A 16,181-nucleotide genomic window follows, 5' to 3' on the forward strand; every position below is an offset into this window, starting at 1 on the left:
TTATTATGAATGATTGTGCCATTCATAGCACTAGGGAAAACATGTATTTGTCTCGTTTAATTTGAACTTTCCTGTGTGGAAAGCACAGAAAGGTCCTGAAATACATACTAAAAAAAAGAAACCCATTTCTGGCTTTAAGGACCTAGTGGTTTTATGGTATCACGTGAGGTTTTGTTGTACTTCGGCAGTATTAAATACTGTTGACATGTAGTACATTTATAAATAGTTTCGAATAAGATTTTCTTTAAGGCATGCTTTGCTGGTTTTTGTTTTTTGGTTTTTGGGTTTTTTTTTAACATGTAATGGATTTTAATATAACCTTAATATTTATGGAATATTTGAGTGGTATTTTAATTAAAACCAGGCAGAGAAAATTTGAGTCTTTACTTATAGTTTAAAATGTGTAATGTCTTATAGTTTAAGAATGTGTAATTTTTATTCCTGGTCTGTATTATCTCATTTTCAGTAAATAATAGTAAAAAAAATTATATATTTGAAGAGTCGATTCGTAATATATTTCCTTTAACAGTTTAATTAAAATCTTTTTCTTAACACTAGGGGGCACTTTTGACTTATGGATTCATATCTAAATGAATATGCATAGACTGGAATGAAATGAAATTATTTGAAAACATGGCATTGCTGAGTGTTGACTTCAGAGAGAATTTGGATTATCAAGGTCATTTTATATAGCAGTGTAAATATAAGTTGATCCTTAATAGTGTCATAAGGATAATGAAGCTTATAAAATGAAATGCTGTATTTTAGAGGAAATTAAAGTATTTCAGTGCTCTGTTCACTTTTGCATTGATTTTCTAAATGGCTTCTAAATGGTTTTAAAAACCCATTATTTCTAATATCTTTCTCATTAAAAAAAAAAGTGTAGCACCATGTTTTGCTCCTAGCAATTACTTAGAGTGTATCTGAAGAAATGAAGATTAATTTAAGATGTGAGTAAAGGCTGCTATCATTAGTAATAATTTTTAAGCATTTGAAAACCTGCAACATATTTTGCTACATTTGGAAAATATTTTAGGCATTTTCATTCACTGTATTTGCAATTAGGATTTTGGAGACACCCACCAATATGTATTTTGCCAGAGGTGTATTAAGGTTTTTGTCTTCTTTAATTCGAAGATTCTGTGGAATTTAAGGTTTGTGTGGATTAAATAGACAAAATCTGCATGGTTGTAATTGTGCCCTCGCCATGTGTCAGCACTGTTTTATGGGCTTTGTATATGTCCGTCTCTCCTCACTACAACTCTGTGAGGTAGGTACTTACTGTACCTTTAATAGATAAGGAAACAGCCTAGAAAAGTTAACTGTTTGCTGGGTTCAAACTTACGCAGTCTTGTTCTGGAGTCTGCTTCTTACTCACTGTCCTGTACTGCTTCTCCAGAGAGAGGAAACTGAGCATCAAGAGAATTATTATTGCCATTTCAGACTCAGTTTATCATTTCTCTTAGGAGAAAGGGTTCTTGAAATTAGAGGTTGGAAAGGGGCCCTGAGTCCCTTTGCTCCTGTCATTTTACAGGAAGGAAGAAATTCCATCCTAGAAAGGTGAAGTTACCAACGTAGTGCTATACAGCAAGTTATTTGTGGAAAGGGGTGGGAAACACAAGTAAATATTCTGACTTACAGTATAATGGAAAGAAATGTGGTGTTGAAGTAATATTTGTCTAGAATTTCAGATGTTTTGAATTTTAGTCTTGGCTCTTCATTTACCAGCAGAGGCTCTGTTTCCTTGTGTTATGTGAGCATAATAAATGTCCTCCTTAATTTAGTCTTATTGACAGTTTTGAAGATCAGTGAGAGATAATGAGTGAAGATAGTCAATAAACTTTAAAACCCTATACAAAAAAACATACTGTGGTCTCTGTATGACACGTTCCATAGTATTTTATTTTCAGTTATTTGTGGTATCTTTGTAAACCAGTTTATCAGCAATGGTAAACTTACTCAGTATTGTTGCTTTATAGATGTCATTTCGATCTCTACAAGATTCCTTGAGTTATGCCAGTTGTTACTTTGCCACGTGTTGTTTTACACTTTTTATTTACTTAAAATTTTAAAAAGTTTCTGAACTTTTCTCACAATAAGTGAAAAATTATACTTAGGCTTTACTGATGAAGAACATAGCAGTAACGTGTTTTGAGCACTGCCCATTTGGTATTTCTGACCATTTGAAAAGAGCATACAGGATTGTCCTTAAGCTGGATTTGGTAACTTGGCTGAAGTAAAAAACAGAGTTCAGTAAAGTTGAAGTGTTTTATTTCTTGGCATGGGGATAGGCATGGATTTGTTTTCTCAAACTCCCACTAAAACATAGATTTAAATTTTTCTGTTTATTTTTCACAGGAATAATAATGTATTTGTGGCCTTGGACGTGAAGCAGTTAGCCTTCTGTTGCTGTTAACATAGCGTCAAGGACTGATGTTGTGGGAAGCATGGACCTAATGAACGGGCAGGCAAGCAATGTTAATATTGCTGCTACTGCTTCCGAGGTAAGACGTTTGAGAAGGTTAGCTGTAGAGTTTCTTACCTGACATCCTAATTTTTCAAGTGTTATGGTCGGTCACAGATTTAAATCAGAACTTGAGAAGAAGAGCTACAAATTTTTTAGTTTTAAAAAACTTTTAATTGTGCCATTCACATGTTTACTGTACATCTTAGAAACAGTTAATTCTTGTCCACTTAAGAGACTTGACAAATAATTACTTAAAACTTTTTCATGAGTTCAGTTTTAAAGGATACATAGAATATCTTTTTAGGGTATTTTTACATTACATGAACCTTGAGGACAATAGTACAAGTGAGAATAAAAGATTTTTTGATTTAGAATCATATAATTTTGACACTATCTAGATCCCTTGATTCCAGGCCTGTGGAAAGAGTCAAAAACCATTAGGCTGAGATGTTGGAAGGGATGTGGTTTAAAGTGTAAAGATGGAGGTGAAGACTGAGCTGGATGCCATCTCTCCAGTTAATGTGCTGTGATTTTATTTGTGCTTCATATTTTTTCTTTTTCCTTTGTCTTTAAATCCAGGGTACTTGCCTGCTTTCCTTAATAACTTTAGCATCTAGCTCCTATATTTCTCCTTTATTTTTCTCTTACTGTAGAGGATGAGAATAATGTCTATGACCTTTTACCTCCTTGGCCACAGGTTTCATTAATAACTTCAGCTCCATTTTGCTCCAGCCAGTTAGTTAGGCCTTGCAATCAATGAAAAGAGTCTCAGTCTGTGGTTTTGATGATTCTTCTTTTGCTGCTGATTTCTATATTTCTATCTCTAGTTTTGGCTTCCCTCATAGATTTTTATTAAGCCTTTCTGATGGACCAGACATTGTATGTATAATATGAACAAAATCAAGTTACTCATTACTATTCTGCTGTGTAACCTGTAGAGAAAATAATGCAACCCCTTTCTCTGATTTCTGTTGGTAGCTTCACCATGTCCTATCAGTGTCTGTCTCAGCACTGTTTCCCTCGCCGTTGGAGTTCAGTCCTTAGATTCCCCTGTGCGCACCACAGCCATTTTCTCGTCACAGCAGGGAGAGTGCACCAGTGGAACAGAAGCTACAGTCTTCTGTCATGTCGTCATGGAAGCGACAGCCCGTTCTCTCTGCCATGTTCTGTTGGCTAGAAACCGATCCCAGTCCTGCCCACACTCAAGTGGAGGGAATCACACAAGGATGTGAGTGCCAGGAGACGGAGACCGTCAGTAGGAAGCTGTCTGGGAGCCCGTCTGGCACACCTCGTCTCTAGGATCTGGTCTTTTTCTCCGTATTTCTACCAGCACCATCTGAGTTTGGTCATTATTTCTTGTTTACATTATTGCAGCAGGCTTTTAGTTTGATTTTGCACTTCCATTTTCTGCTGGTTTTGGTCCATTTGAGTAACTCAATTTTAATATTCTTAAAATACAGCTCTTAAGCTTTATTGTATCCCCAAATTGTCCATGGTTCGCCATTGGCTACTAATAAAATGCAAATAGCTCTAAACCTTTTATTCAAGACTTTGTCGGCAAAGTGACTCTAAATTTTCTTTTTAAAAATTTAACTCCCACTAATTATTGACTTGAAATTTCATTCTAATGAAAGAATACTGCATCTTGCTGATGTTTGTATAAACCATTGTTTTCTCCTACTTTTGTTACAGTTTTGTCTGTATCAGTTTTTCTACATGGAATTTCTCTTCCCACTCCAATGTGTCCCTCCCTCTCTGCACAAAAAAAGACATTTTGGCTGTCTTTCAAACCTATTTCAAATGCTATACTTTCAGCAAAGTCTTTTCCTGATCCCCTACACAGATAAAAGGCTATCTTTTAAATTGTTCTACACTGTGGCAAGAAAGTAAAATTAAAAATACATATTTTTCACCTTTTCTTAAAATACAGATCTATTAACATATCAAAAGCAAATGTCCCATGAATCTGATAAGCTTACAAAATGGATAAAATACTTATCTGGGCGACTGACTTCCCCGTCTTAGCACCTTTGTATTTAACCTGTACTAGAAGCTCCTGAGAGCAGAAGAGTTGCAGTGAACTTTTTTCCCAGATATTTGGAAGTGCCTGGTTTTTAGTCTTGTCTTGAATAAAGAATTACTATTCCCTTAGTGGATATTATGCTTAAGTACTGTGTAGCTTATCAGTACCAACTTATTTATTGGTATTGGGGAAGCAGATGGAAGCGTCTTGCTCGTAATTTCTTAAGCCTCTCCTTATGGCTTGTAAGAAGGAAAAAAGGAAAGTGATTATTTGTTGATAAGTAATAAAATTGCCATTATGATTTGCTAATTTGTCTTGAATGAGTTAAAAACTTGGAGAAAGTTATGTTTAAAATTAATGTCTTCACTTGATAGAATGTATTTAGTTATTTTGGTCAGTAACTGATGTCTGTTTGAATGTGTAACATTATGAATAAATTTCTAAATTAGTCTTGGGATATAAAATAATATTGTTGACATAAGCTAGTCATAATTACAGAGAATAAACACATGAAATAAAATACTATGTATAAAATCTGATTACGGGACTTTGGGCTTCTGCTCAGATATGTAAAGAGGTTGGAATTCATCACTCCTGTCTTCATAATATGAAAAAAACTGAACAAACTGAAAATCAGTAACTCTTCTTAGCTCTGTCAGAAAATCGATGTCACAGAGCAAACTGACAATGATGACCCAAAAACTGGAGAGAGAGGCAAGTAAAGAATTAGTTTACCAGGAGCAGAAATCACTGAAGCCAGAAATGGGTAGCAGAACTTAAGCTATAGGTGAGAAATTGCTGGAGGCTATGTGTGGACTATCTTGAAGTTAAAAACTCCTGGGGGCCCAGTCTTAGGTTCCCCCAACCCACACTTTTGTGTTTTACCTCTAGAAGCTCTACCATCTTCTCACAGTGAAGGTCAGAGAAAAATCCCTTCCTATTTCTAGCAGGGGGAGGGGAAGATAACCATTTTGAAATGTGCCCAATGCATTCTGTACTCCCCCCGACCTCAAGGGAAACTGCTTTACCAGAGCCTAACCTACTTGGAGGATGAGAAATACCCAAGTCCATCCCCCTCCAGCCTTTCTTTCTCACTTTCTAGGGGATTGGCAGTGGCTGTGGGGTACTGAGAAGTATTTGAGGTCACAGCCCAAGGGCACAGGCTCACTAAAAGACCTGACTGTAGGACTTACAGAACACTTCTCCCTCCATACATCACCACCACATTAGCAGGGCCCCTGTATAATAATGGAATATAGCTGAAAGAGCGCAAGGCACAGGTTCTGTCTAAGAAGGAGTTTCTAGAGAAACCCAAAGAAAGACACTAGAGGAAATTGAAGACTCAGACACCTCAAGTACAACAAACAGTAAACACAGCATAACTCCTACTTATATAGAAGCATATATCCTTACACTAAAGGCCTATTTACCTCAGTTCCTATTACCCAACGCATTATGTCTGGTTTTCAGCAAATTACAAGGCCTGCTAAAAGGTAAGAAAAATACATAGTCTGGAGAGACAAAGCAAGTAACAGACAGAGCCAGAGTCAGATATGGCAAAGATTTTGGAATTATCAGACTGGGAATTAAAATAACCGTGATTAATAATGCTAAGGGCTCCAATGGAAAGAATGAGCAACTTGTAAGAACAGATGGGTAATGTAAGCAGGAATATTGAAATTCCAAGAATCAAAAGAAAATATTAGAAATCAAAAACATTGTCACGAAAATGAAGAATGACTTTGATTAGCTCACCAGGAGACTGGTGGCCAGTAGTCAGCTGACAGAAGAATTCGTGAGCTTGAAGATACGTCGATAGAAACGTCCCAAACCGAAATGCAGAGACAAAATGGAGTGAAAAAAAATGGAATAGAATATCCAAGGACTGGGACAATGACAGAAAGTGTGGCATAGATGTAATGGAACTACCAGAAGCAGAAAAGGAAGGGGCAGAAGAAATATTTGAAATATAATAATGGTTGAGAAACTTCCCAAATTAATGACAGATCCTTTCCTTTGAAATGATTTTGATGTTTAGTTGCTAATGAAAATGAAAGAAAACATAAAAATGAGGCATAATGACAAGTGCTCAGGACTGATGTTATCACAGCTGGTAGGCTCGCATGTGTATTTTACATTGGTAACTGAAACTTGGGTTAATTTTTTGTGGCATTAACTGTAGCTTAATCTCCTGCCTGCATTTAATAGAGCATGATCTAAAAGTTCTTAGAGCGATGATGCTCTGATTTTAGCCAACTGAGACAGAATAAATTTTTTTCTCATGGTGCAGGTGTGGAAATAGAACAGAAATAAGATTTTCAGAGCCAAAGCCACCTTTAGTTCTACATAAAGTAACAACAAATTCAAACTTGAAATAGTAAGCTTAAAGCAAAAAAAAAAAAAACAAAAAAAAACACTTAAATGAATATTATAATAGGAAGAATAGTATCAGTTTTACTATCACAGATGGACATCGCTTAACAAATATGGTTGGATTATTTAATGAAGTTCTGAGTATTTTCTTATGGTTTAAGTTATGAGAACAATTTTTTTCTTTAAAAACATTAGTTTATAAATTATAAATAGTGGTATTCTTCTAAGTTCCCTTTACCTCATTTGAGAATCAGCAAACTTGTTAAAGTCTTTAACTTCTATAAGAAATGGTAGGATGTCAGGATGAGCAAACTGACAGACAAGAAAATGACTCAGGAACCTAGAAGTAGGTTAGATTTTCAGTTGTCTCACCCGTAGCCAGTGCTCCTCCAGCTCAGCAGCATGTTGTCCCCAGTTTTTCTGCAGCGTTTGTTGACTCACTGTTTTCACTTTCCTCTGTGTTTAATGCCAGTCGACTTTCTATGACATCAACTGTGAGACAGTATTAAAATGGCTGCATTTTCTTTGAATTTAACAGAAAAGTAGCAGTTCCGAATCATTAAGTGACAAAGGTTCCGAACTGAAGAAAAGCTTTGATGCTGTAGTATTTGATGTTCTTAAGGTTACACCGGAAGAATATGCGGTAAGCTTCCCACCCCCCCTTCCTCCAGCATTTGCACATAACTTACACATTGATGCTATTGAGCCAAGGTGCAGAAGGAGGTGGTTAAAAAAAACTGGATGTGGGAATTGACGGAGCGAGCGCGGAGCAAGCAGAGGGATGAAATGGGGAAGGGAGGAAGAGGTGGGGAGAGGTTCAGAGCAGCTTTCCTACCTAACACCTTCGACTTAGCAAATAAGAAGTAAGTACTTACCACTTGAATGTAACATCGTGTGTCAACTCTACTCCAAACAAACAAATGAAAAACACCACATTAGGGAGAAAAATGTGAGGACTTAACTTTATGGTAATTGCTTTTGCCCCCTACCTCTACCACCTCTCCAAGCCAACCAGCTGTGTTTTATTAACTTATATAAGAAGTATTTTTATATTTTTGTAAATTAAAAACTGGAAAAGTGAAATTTAAAGGCATTATTGCAATATCCTGAAAGATACCTAGAAAAACTTTTTATTTCTTAACTGATATAAATGTTTGCTTAAGTTCTCTTTCTCCTTTAACTTGTTAACAGCGTATATTGAGTTCCTGTTGTTGAACCACTCTCGCATTCCAGGAGTAAACTGTGTTCAGTCACAACATATTATTCTTTGGTATATTATTGGGTCTTGTTTTACAGCTGTAGCCTTAAGAGAGGCTGAGATAGGTCCACAGCTATGTGCAGTCCCTACAAGACCAGTGCCCTAACCCCTGAGCTGTGGAGCCAACCCACGTGCAGTCCTTAGACATGAGTTGCCACTAGTATAAGTGTTGTTGATTTTTATAAATGGGGAAGAAAACTTTTTTATTAACATCAGATTTTATATTACTATTTGAGGAAATATGATTTAATAATCACCATAATACTGCTCCATGAACCAGTAGATCTGATTTTTGGTTTTGATTTTGATGTAATGTATGACTATGTCCAAATTTTTAAAATCATTTTTGTTATATTTTCTAACTTTACCTCATTTATTTCATAAGAAAGTATGAATAGGCATGAGATAATTTGAAATAATCATATTTAATAAGGGTATAAGAGCAAATTTTCATTTTCTGTAATCCCTTGTAAAATTGCTAGTTTTTCTAGTAAAAATTTGAGTATTCAGTGTATTTTAGTATAGAATGTAATTTTAATTTAGAATGTATGTCATGTCGTAGAATTCCCAAGGAGACATTGTCATTTTTAACCTTTTATTTCAGGGTCAGATAACGTTAATGGATGTTCCAGTATTTAAAGCCATTCAACCAGATGTGAGTAGTTTTAAGAACTTTCCTTTTAAATATACAGAATGGTAATTAACAGTATCCCAAATCAAGAACTTTTAGAAATGTCAGGTTCATATTAATGTATAAATGTTTAAAGCTTCTGATGTGACTGTCCATATAATATTCAGGCCTCAGAAACTCATGTAGCAGTCGTAGATAAACATCACTGAGTCATAGCTAGGCTTGTTTGAATCATTTTGGTTGATTAGGCTTCATCACTCTTCTGAGGGGTGAACAGACTAAGGCTGAATAATTTACCCAAAGCTTTGAAGCTTTTTCATAGCACAGTGGGAATAAGAAACTGGGTTTCACAACTCACTCCAGCAGTTTTTTCCCTTACATCTTTATTTATGACTTTATAATATGACAGTTAACATTTTGGAGAGAAGAGGGAAGATCATGGAAGGTATGTTTTACTTATTATGCCTCTACCTACCAGAAGCCATTTATTACTACACTCTGTGTGTGTGTGTGTGTGTGTGTGTGTGTGTGTGTGTGTACCTGAATGTGGTAGTGTTTATTTTACTGATGAGAAAACAGAATGACAGTTGTCTTTGTTGCACAGCTAAGTGTGGGAATTGGGTTTCAGACTAAAAACTGATACTTTTTCCACTCTTACCAAGTAAGAATATAAGTATGATTTTGTACCCCAAAACTAAGTAAGTGATGGGGCACCTGGATGCTTTAGTTGGTTAAGCATCCAGCTCTTGGTTTCAGCTCAGGTCATGATCTCAGGGTCATGAGATCGAGCCCTGCCTTGGGCTCCGCGCTCAGCGTGGAGTGTGCTTGAGATTCTCTCTCTCCCTCCCACCCCCTCCTCCTCTGCCCCTCTGCCCACTCGCACACACAAAGCACACATACTCTCTCTCTAAAATAAAATTTTTAAAGAAAGGTATTTTTTTTAGTTCTTTTAACAAAATATAGTATATTTGTTGTATATACAAGTATGCAGTGGCCCTGAACACTGTAATTATTATAAGGAGCTAGAGAAAACATCTGTGTCTTAGGTGGTATAGACAGTATTAGTCTTGTGACTTTCAAGTAAGTTACTTAATGTCTTAGTATCTCAAGTTTGTCACTTAAAAAATGAAGGGGTGGGCCCAAATGATGTCTGAGCCCCTTCATTTCCACAGTTCTGTCTTTTCTTAACATTCACTCCATACCATGATGATTCTCTCAGTAGAACTATTAGACTAGTGATAGAAACAATGTATTCTACACATAAAGCAGAAAAAGAAAATGGCTTTTGTTTGTAAATGACAAAAACTGGGCTCCTGGGTGGCTCAGGCTGTTAAGGGTGGGCCTTCAGCTTAGGTCATGATCCGAGGGTCCTTGAATGGAGCCCCACATCGGGCTGCCTGCTCCGTGGGGGAGTCTGAGGCTTCCTCTCCCTCTGCCCCTCCCCTCTGTGTGTGCGCGTGTGCGTATGCTTGCACATGCTCAAGCGTATGCATTCACGCTCTCTCAAAATCTTTAAAAAAAATAAATGACAAAAACTGAAATATTAATTTCTTCACATCCCTGGACAAAACAAACTAAATTCCTCACAAAAATTATATTTTCTTTACCCTGAAATTCAGCCACCTTATCCTCTGATATATTTTTTCCTTTTGAATAAATGGCAATGGCCATATTGCTATTTCCTATGAGATTAGTGCTATCCAATGGAAATACAGTGTAAGCCACTTATGTAACTTTACATTTCCTAGTAGCCACATTATGAAGTAAAATGAAACATGAAATTAATTGTAATAATTTTAGTTTGAAATTAATTTTAATAATTATAGTTAACCTACAACATCTAAAATATTACCACTTCAGCTTTTAATCAGTATAAAATTATTGAGGTAGTCCAAATTATTTTCTTCTCTACTAAGACTTCAAAATTCAGTGTGTATTGTACAGTTACGACACAACTTTATTTGGAGTAGCCACATTTCAGGTGCTCAATAGCCATTTGTGACTAGGAGCTCTGGACATTGAAGTTCTAGATCATGATGATTGAAGACATAGAATTCAAGTCAGTTTGGAAATTTTTATCTTCCTGGGACATCTAACACTACTTTGTGAAATTTGGAAGTAAACCTTAAAATTCCTTTGGCCCCACTCCCTTATCTAACTTAATACCAATCTCATTGATATATATTTTTTTAACATCCTAAGTATCTTATCTATCCCTTCTCTCTATCCCAACACCCCAATTCAAGATACCGTTTTATCTCAACTGTGTACCCTCGCACTGATCTACCTGCATCCGCTGGCCCTTCTAAACTCCTCTCTAACACCCATGGTCATGTTTTCAAACATCTAACTCTGCTCATATGATCCCTCTTCTTAAAACACTTTAGTGGCTTTCTGTTACTCAGAGGATAAAGACAAGCTATCCTAATGTGGTCTACAAATCTCCTCTTAGATTCTGGTCTAGCAACACTGGCCTTTTAGTCCCTGTCACCACCAAGCCTGTGTACATCCTAATTAACTCCTATTCATCCTTCAGTTCTCAGATCAAGTTTGACTTTCTTCGGTCAGCTTTTCTTATCTTCCTGCAGGTTCTGCTAGCACACTCTACTTCTTCACTGGGCTTGTCAGTTGCAAGTTTACGTTGATGTTTTGTGATTGAGCAAGTGTTTGCCGAGTGTCTGTTACATGCCGGGCACCGTGTAGTTGCTGGAGTACAGCAGCAAACAGAGTAACATTCCTGCCCTGGTGGATCTTACCTTTGAGTGAGGTGAGCTAGATAGTGTGTCATGAAAACCATAAAGCAGCCAGAAGAGAGCGGACTGTGAGGGCAGTGGGAGTTTCTATTGCAGCTGGGGTGGGTTCAGGAAGCCGTCCCTGGGAAGGGGCCATCTGAGCGAAGACCTGAAGGAAGTAAGAGAGCAAATCATGGGTGTTTGGGGCAAGAATGTTCCAGGCAGAGGATAGCCAGGGCGAAGGCCAGTGAGCTATAGTGAGGGAGGGAGGTAGAATGAGGGCTAGATGTCGTCCAGGGCCTTGTAGATAATTACTCTGAAAAAGATGGGAAGCTCTTGGTGGATTTCAAGGAGAGGAGTGGCAGTTTCTGACTGAGATTTTAAGTAGCTTTAAGTCACTTCTGACTGTGGACTTGGGGTTGGGGGCTGGTACCAGGGACTGAATCAGGTGTGAGAGACAGTGTGGCTCGGTCAGGATGGGCGTGGAAGAGGTGGTGAGAAGTTGTCAGACACTGTACAGGAGGAGTCAAGGATGATGCCAGGGTTTTTGGTTTGACACCAGAAGGATGTAGTTGATACTCTCTTGATGGAAAGTTATTATTATTGTGTTCACAACTCCTGGGGCTGCCATTTGTATAGAATATAATGTGCAATACTGCCCTGTAGAGAAAGGCCAGAGCAGCAGATGTGGAGGAAAAAACAGGAGTTTGGGTTTGGACATGTTTGGGTTTACATGTTTGCTAGAATGCTGAGTTAGGTAATACGTAACTATAGTATTTGTCCAGATTTCAAATGTATTTTGAGAGAGGTCACTGGGGAGATATTTCAGGTGTGGGTGAGGTTACCAAGAAAGTGAATACAGACGGGGGAAGGTGCTAGTTAGTGTGTAGGTGGAACTAGCAAAAGAGATGGAAAAGCAACAACAAAAGGAGGAAAGTCAGGTTATTAGCACAGAATTCAATGAGCCACTTGAAGGAAGTATTTTTAAGAAGGAAGGGGTGATAAGGTGTGAAGTGTTATTAATCATGTACTTATTTGATTATTGCTTGCTGCTTCCACTAGGTTTTAAGCTACATGAGGGCGGAGACTGATAATTTTGCTTCTTTTATTTTATCTGTCTGGCATGTAGTGGGGTTCAGTAGTTAGAATGAGAAAATGAATGTAGTGTTGAGTAAATATTTGTTCAGTGAGAGAATGTTTTCAAAAATTGAAGGAGTATTGCTGTTAGAAGATGTGATGTAGCACAAAAATAATCTTGTTATGTGTTAGTCTCGTAAAATCATCAAGATTACTTGAAATCTGGCAGTATAAACCGAACTTTGTCATCTGGCAGAAAAATGTTTTCTAATTTATTATGAATTGAGATATTCAAGACCTACCACAAGGCATAAAGACTAATAAGATGAAGCCCTGTGGACCCACCTAACCAGTACCGCTGAAGCCACCGTGCATTTTCCCATGTTCGCCCTCTGCCCTCATCCCACCAAGGTGGCCACTATCCAGTATTCATCTGTATCATTCTTGTGCATTGAGCTATATTTCTTTAAGTGTTGGTATCCCTTAGCAATATATATATGCTATTGCAGGTTTAGATTTTTTATGTAAATGGCATCCTGTTGTTTAGTCGTTTTTAGCTTGCTTTTTATGTTGGGCATTGCTGAGCAGCACGGATGGTAATCTGGGCACTCCAGTGCTTTAATTACTGAGCTGTGGAGCATGACTGTCTTTGAGTTTATTAAAGACCGCCAGTTTTCTGAAATGTTTGTACAGATGTTGTTTATCATGTCAAAACTCTTCCTGTTGACATATTAAAAGATTAAGCCATGATGTCAGTCAGTCTAATGTATTAGTCTTACTTACTAGCATAAATGGTGTTTACCTCATTATGTAGTTACTAGCTTCACTAAAGAATGAATTCTTTTGTTAAATCAAAATTTAACCTCACCTATGATGAAAAGCGAGTGATTATCCCTGAATCTAATAAATTTATCTTGATGTTTTTGCCCCTCGTGTCAGTGTTCAAGTCTCTCTCTATAACTTTATGTAAAACTTCTTAAAAAATGTATATGTACTTTATAAGATTTTAAAAGCTCTTTAGTTATTCACTAAAACTATTACTCAGAACTCACTATTACATGCATATATCCGTATGTAACTTTATTTCAGATGGTAATTCAAGTTTTCTAAAAATCTGTATGAAATTTGAACTTGGAAGAATATGGATTCTGAATCCAGCCCTATGGTTTGGTGATTCAGTGCAGGTTGTTGATCACTCCACCCCAGTCTCTCGATTTTCTATAATAAAGGCAATTTTTAAGTCACCTGGAACTTAGGGAAATACACATCTCTCATTAATTCAGTTCCCTAAGTAGACCCTGTAATTCCTACCAGTTTGTGGAATTCTGTGTTCCCAAGTCTTTGTGTTAAGTAGAATTTAGCCAAACTGGTTCTGCCTTAACTTGTTCTGAACTTGTAGGAAGAAAGGGGAACCGTGTGAAGTGCAGCCGTTTTCTCAGGGTCAGGCCACTTACCTACAATGTCTGTCACAAGGGCTCAGAGTGGCTGGGGGTGGGGAAATTCCAAGCCTTTTATTTCACTGCAGAAACCATCTCCCTTATCTTGGAAGTGGCACAAACATTTTTTTGTGGTGTAGGGACTGTCCTTAGTCATCAGTAGAATGCTGGCTAAATTAAGTCACATCTTTAAGAGCAGATCTGAATCAAACAAATGCTAAGTCTGGTTTTTCTCCAGTCCCGTCTCACACTTGAAGTTACCTCAGATTGAAAGAAGAAAAAGCAGATTTTGGTACTTTGTTTCTTAGGTTTTTTGTTTTGTGGTCAGAAGAATGGAAAACATGCTTACCAATGAAAAGAATTTAATGTTACAGGAAAGTTCATCAGTGATATAAAAACTATTTAGTAGAATATAACTATATAGAAGAAACTATATAGCTCCAGTTTTATTTTTAAAGGTTCCCTGTCTGTGTGATGTGCACCATCTGTCCATTATTACCATTCAGAACCCTAGGAGCCATACTTTTCTCATCTCTCTCCATCCTATTTCCCCGTTCTCCTGATGATTTTACTTCCTAAATAACTTTTCTCTCCTTCCCGTCTCTGTCAACTCTGAACGATATTTATTAAAAGAGTACAGTGTTTTTATAAGGCTGCAGCTCACTGGCTCTAGAAGTGTGAGCAAATCTTTAGTGTCTGTGCACGATTATTGGGCCTGAAACAGATCTCAGCGTAGCCGCTCATCTCTGTAGCGACGGATCCCTCTCCATCTGAACACTTTGCTCTCACGTTCCAAGGCTGGTGCTACCGAAATCCTAAGAATCTTCACTTCCCCACTGGTCCAGGCAGCATGGCCAAATTGGAAGCTGCTGCGGATGGTGATCCCTCTCACACAAAAGCCGGCTTTTCACTCTTCTGTCCCTCTCAGTAAGCAGCCATCTCCTAGTGGTGGGGAGAGCGCACAATGAAACGGTTGCCGAAGCGGCCATTATAGTGATCACAAAGAAGGAAAACGGTAGCAGTTTTATCATTCATATTCAACCACTGTTAATGTGTCCTTACAGCTCTTACTTCCATGGAGCTGCTTATCTCTCCCTTTTTTCCCCCTTTTGTTTAAATCAGTTTTGGGCACAAATTGCCATGTATTTTGCTGCCTCTTAATTTTTTCCTTTTTAATCAGTGTCTAAAATTCACAGCTCTGAATGGGTGTTCAAAAATTTTTAATTACTGGGGCGCCTGGGTGGCTCAGTTGTTAAGCGTCTGCCTTCGGCTCAGGGCATGATCCCGGCGTTATGGGATCGAGCCCTGCATCGGGCTCCCTGCTCCACTGTGAGCCTGCTTCTTCCTCTCCCACTCCCCCTGCTTGTGTTCCCTCTCTCGCTGGCTGTCTCTCTCTGTCAAATAAATAAAATCTTCAAAAAAATTTTTTTTAATTACTTAATTTCACTTATTTTAAAATTTATTTTAAAGCCCTTTGAATCCAAAAAGAGAATTTTTAGTGGCAAAACATAAAAGCAGGGAGCCAGAAGACTTGTAGTTTTTTTCAGCTTTGCCATTTATAGATTGTGCCATTAATAGAATCTGTTTCATATCTTTGGCCTTTTTAAAAAATTACCGAATCTATGAAGTAAAGGATTTTGGACTATTGGGTCTTTAAAATACCTTCTAGGTCTTCAGAAATTCCTGGAAGTAGGATTATTTTTATTGGTAACTTCAGAGTAGGAGTAGTAGTTAAGGGTAGTTCTCAATCAGTAATAAATATAATTTTGATCAAAACTGCAGCAGTCTTAAGGAGGTGATAAGGGTTGAGTGGTGGTCATGAGTCATGCTTTTATAGATTGGGGGGTGTTACCCTCTCACTAGAACATAGATTCCACAGGGGCAGAAAGTTTTGTCTGAAAGCACATGTGTCACTGATGTGTCTCTAGTGCCTAGAATAATACCTGCTCAGTATTTGAGTTTGGTAAGTGACCGTTCCAAAGCTTTATGCTGTATAGCCTGCAGGCACTTCATCTCCCATTGTTTATCATGTTTGGAATCATTTCTGCAGAAGTCTGTTACTAGTCCGAGAATGTGACTCTTATAAAATAGTGTTCTTTCTATGGAAACAGGAGTTTTGGGTTTTTTCCCCACCCACAAGCAAGAACATTTTCAGGTTTTTTCCCTAGTATGAATTATTTAATA

At 37.5% G+C, this 16,181-nt stretch overlaps 1 protein-coding gene across 3 annotated transcripts in view; it reads left to right on the forward strand.

Moving 5' to 3' along the window:
* The window catches only part of RALGPS2 (Ral GEF with PH domain and SH3 binding motif 2), a 158,137-nt gene that overhangs the window by 38,498 nt on the left and 103,458 nt on the right, over positions 1 to 16,181 (forward strand). For all 3 annotated transcript variants that reach the window (XM_034666777.1, XM_034666778.1, XM_011220946.3), the window contains exons 2-4: positions 2,359 to 2,504; positions 7,402 to 7,506; positions 8,726 to 8,776. In XM_034666777.1, coding sequence (XP_034522668.1) covers positions 2,448 to 2,504; positions 7,402 to 7,506; positions 8,726 to 8,776 — 213 coding nt within the window. In that variant the 5' untranslated portion in view covers positions 2,359 to 2,447. The remainder of the gene's footprint in view (positions 1 to 2,358; positions 2,505 to 7,401; positions 7,507 to 8,725; positions 8,777 to 16,181) is intronic.

This window comes from Ailuropoda melanoleuca, chromosome 8, assembly GCF_002007445.2.
Source record: "Ailuropoda melanoleuca isolate Jingjing chromosome 8, ASM200744v2, whole genome shotgun sequence".
Lineage (NCBI taxonomy): Eukaryota > Metazoa > Chordata > Mammalia > Carnivora > Ursidae > Ailuropoda > Ailuropoda melanoleuca.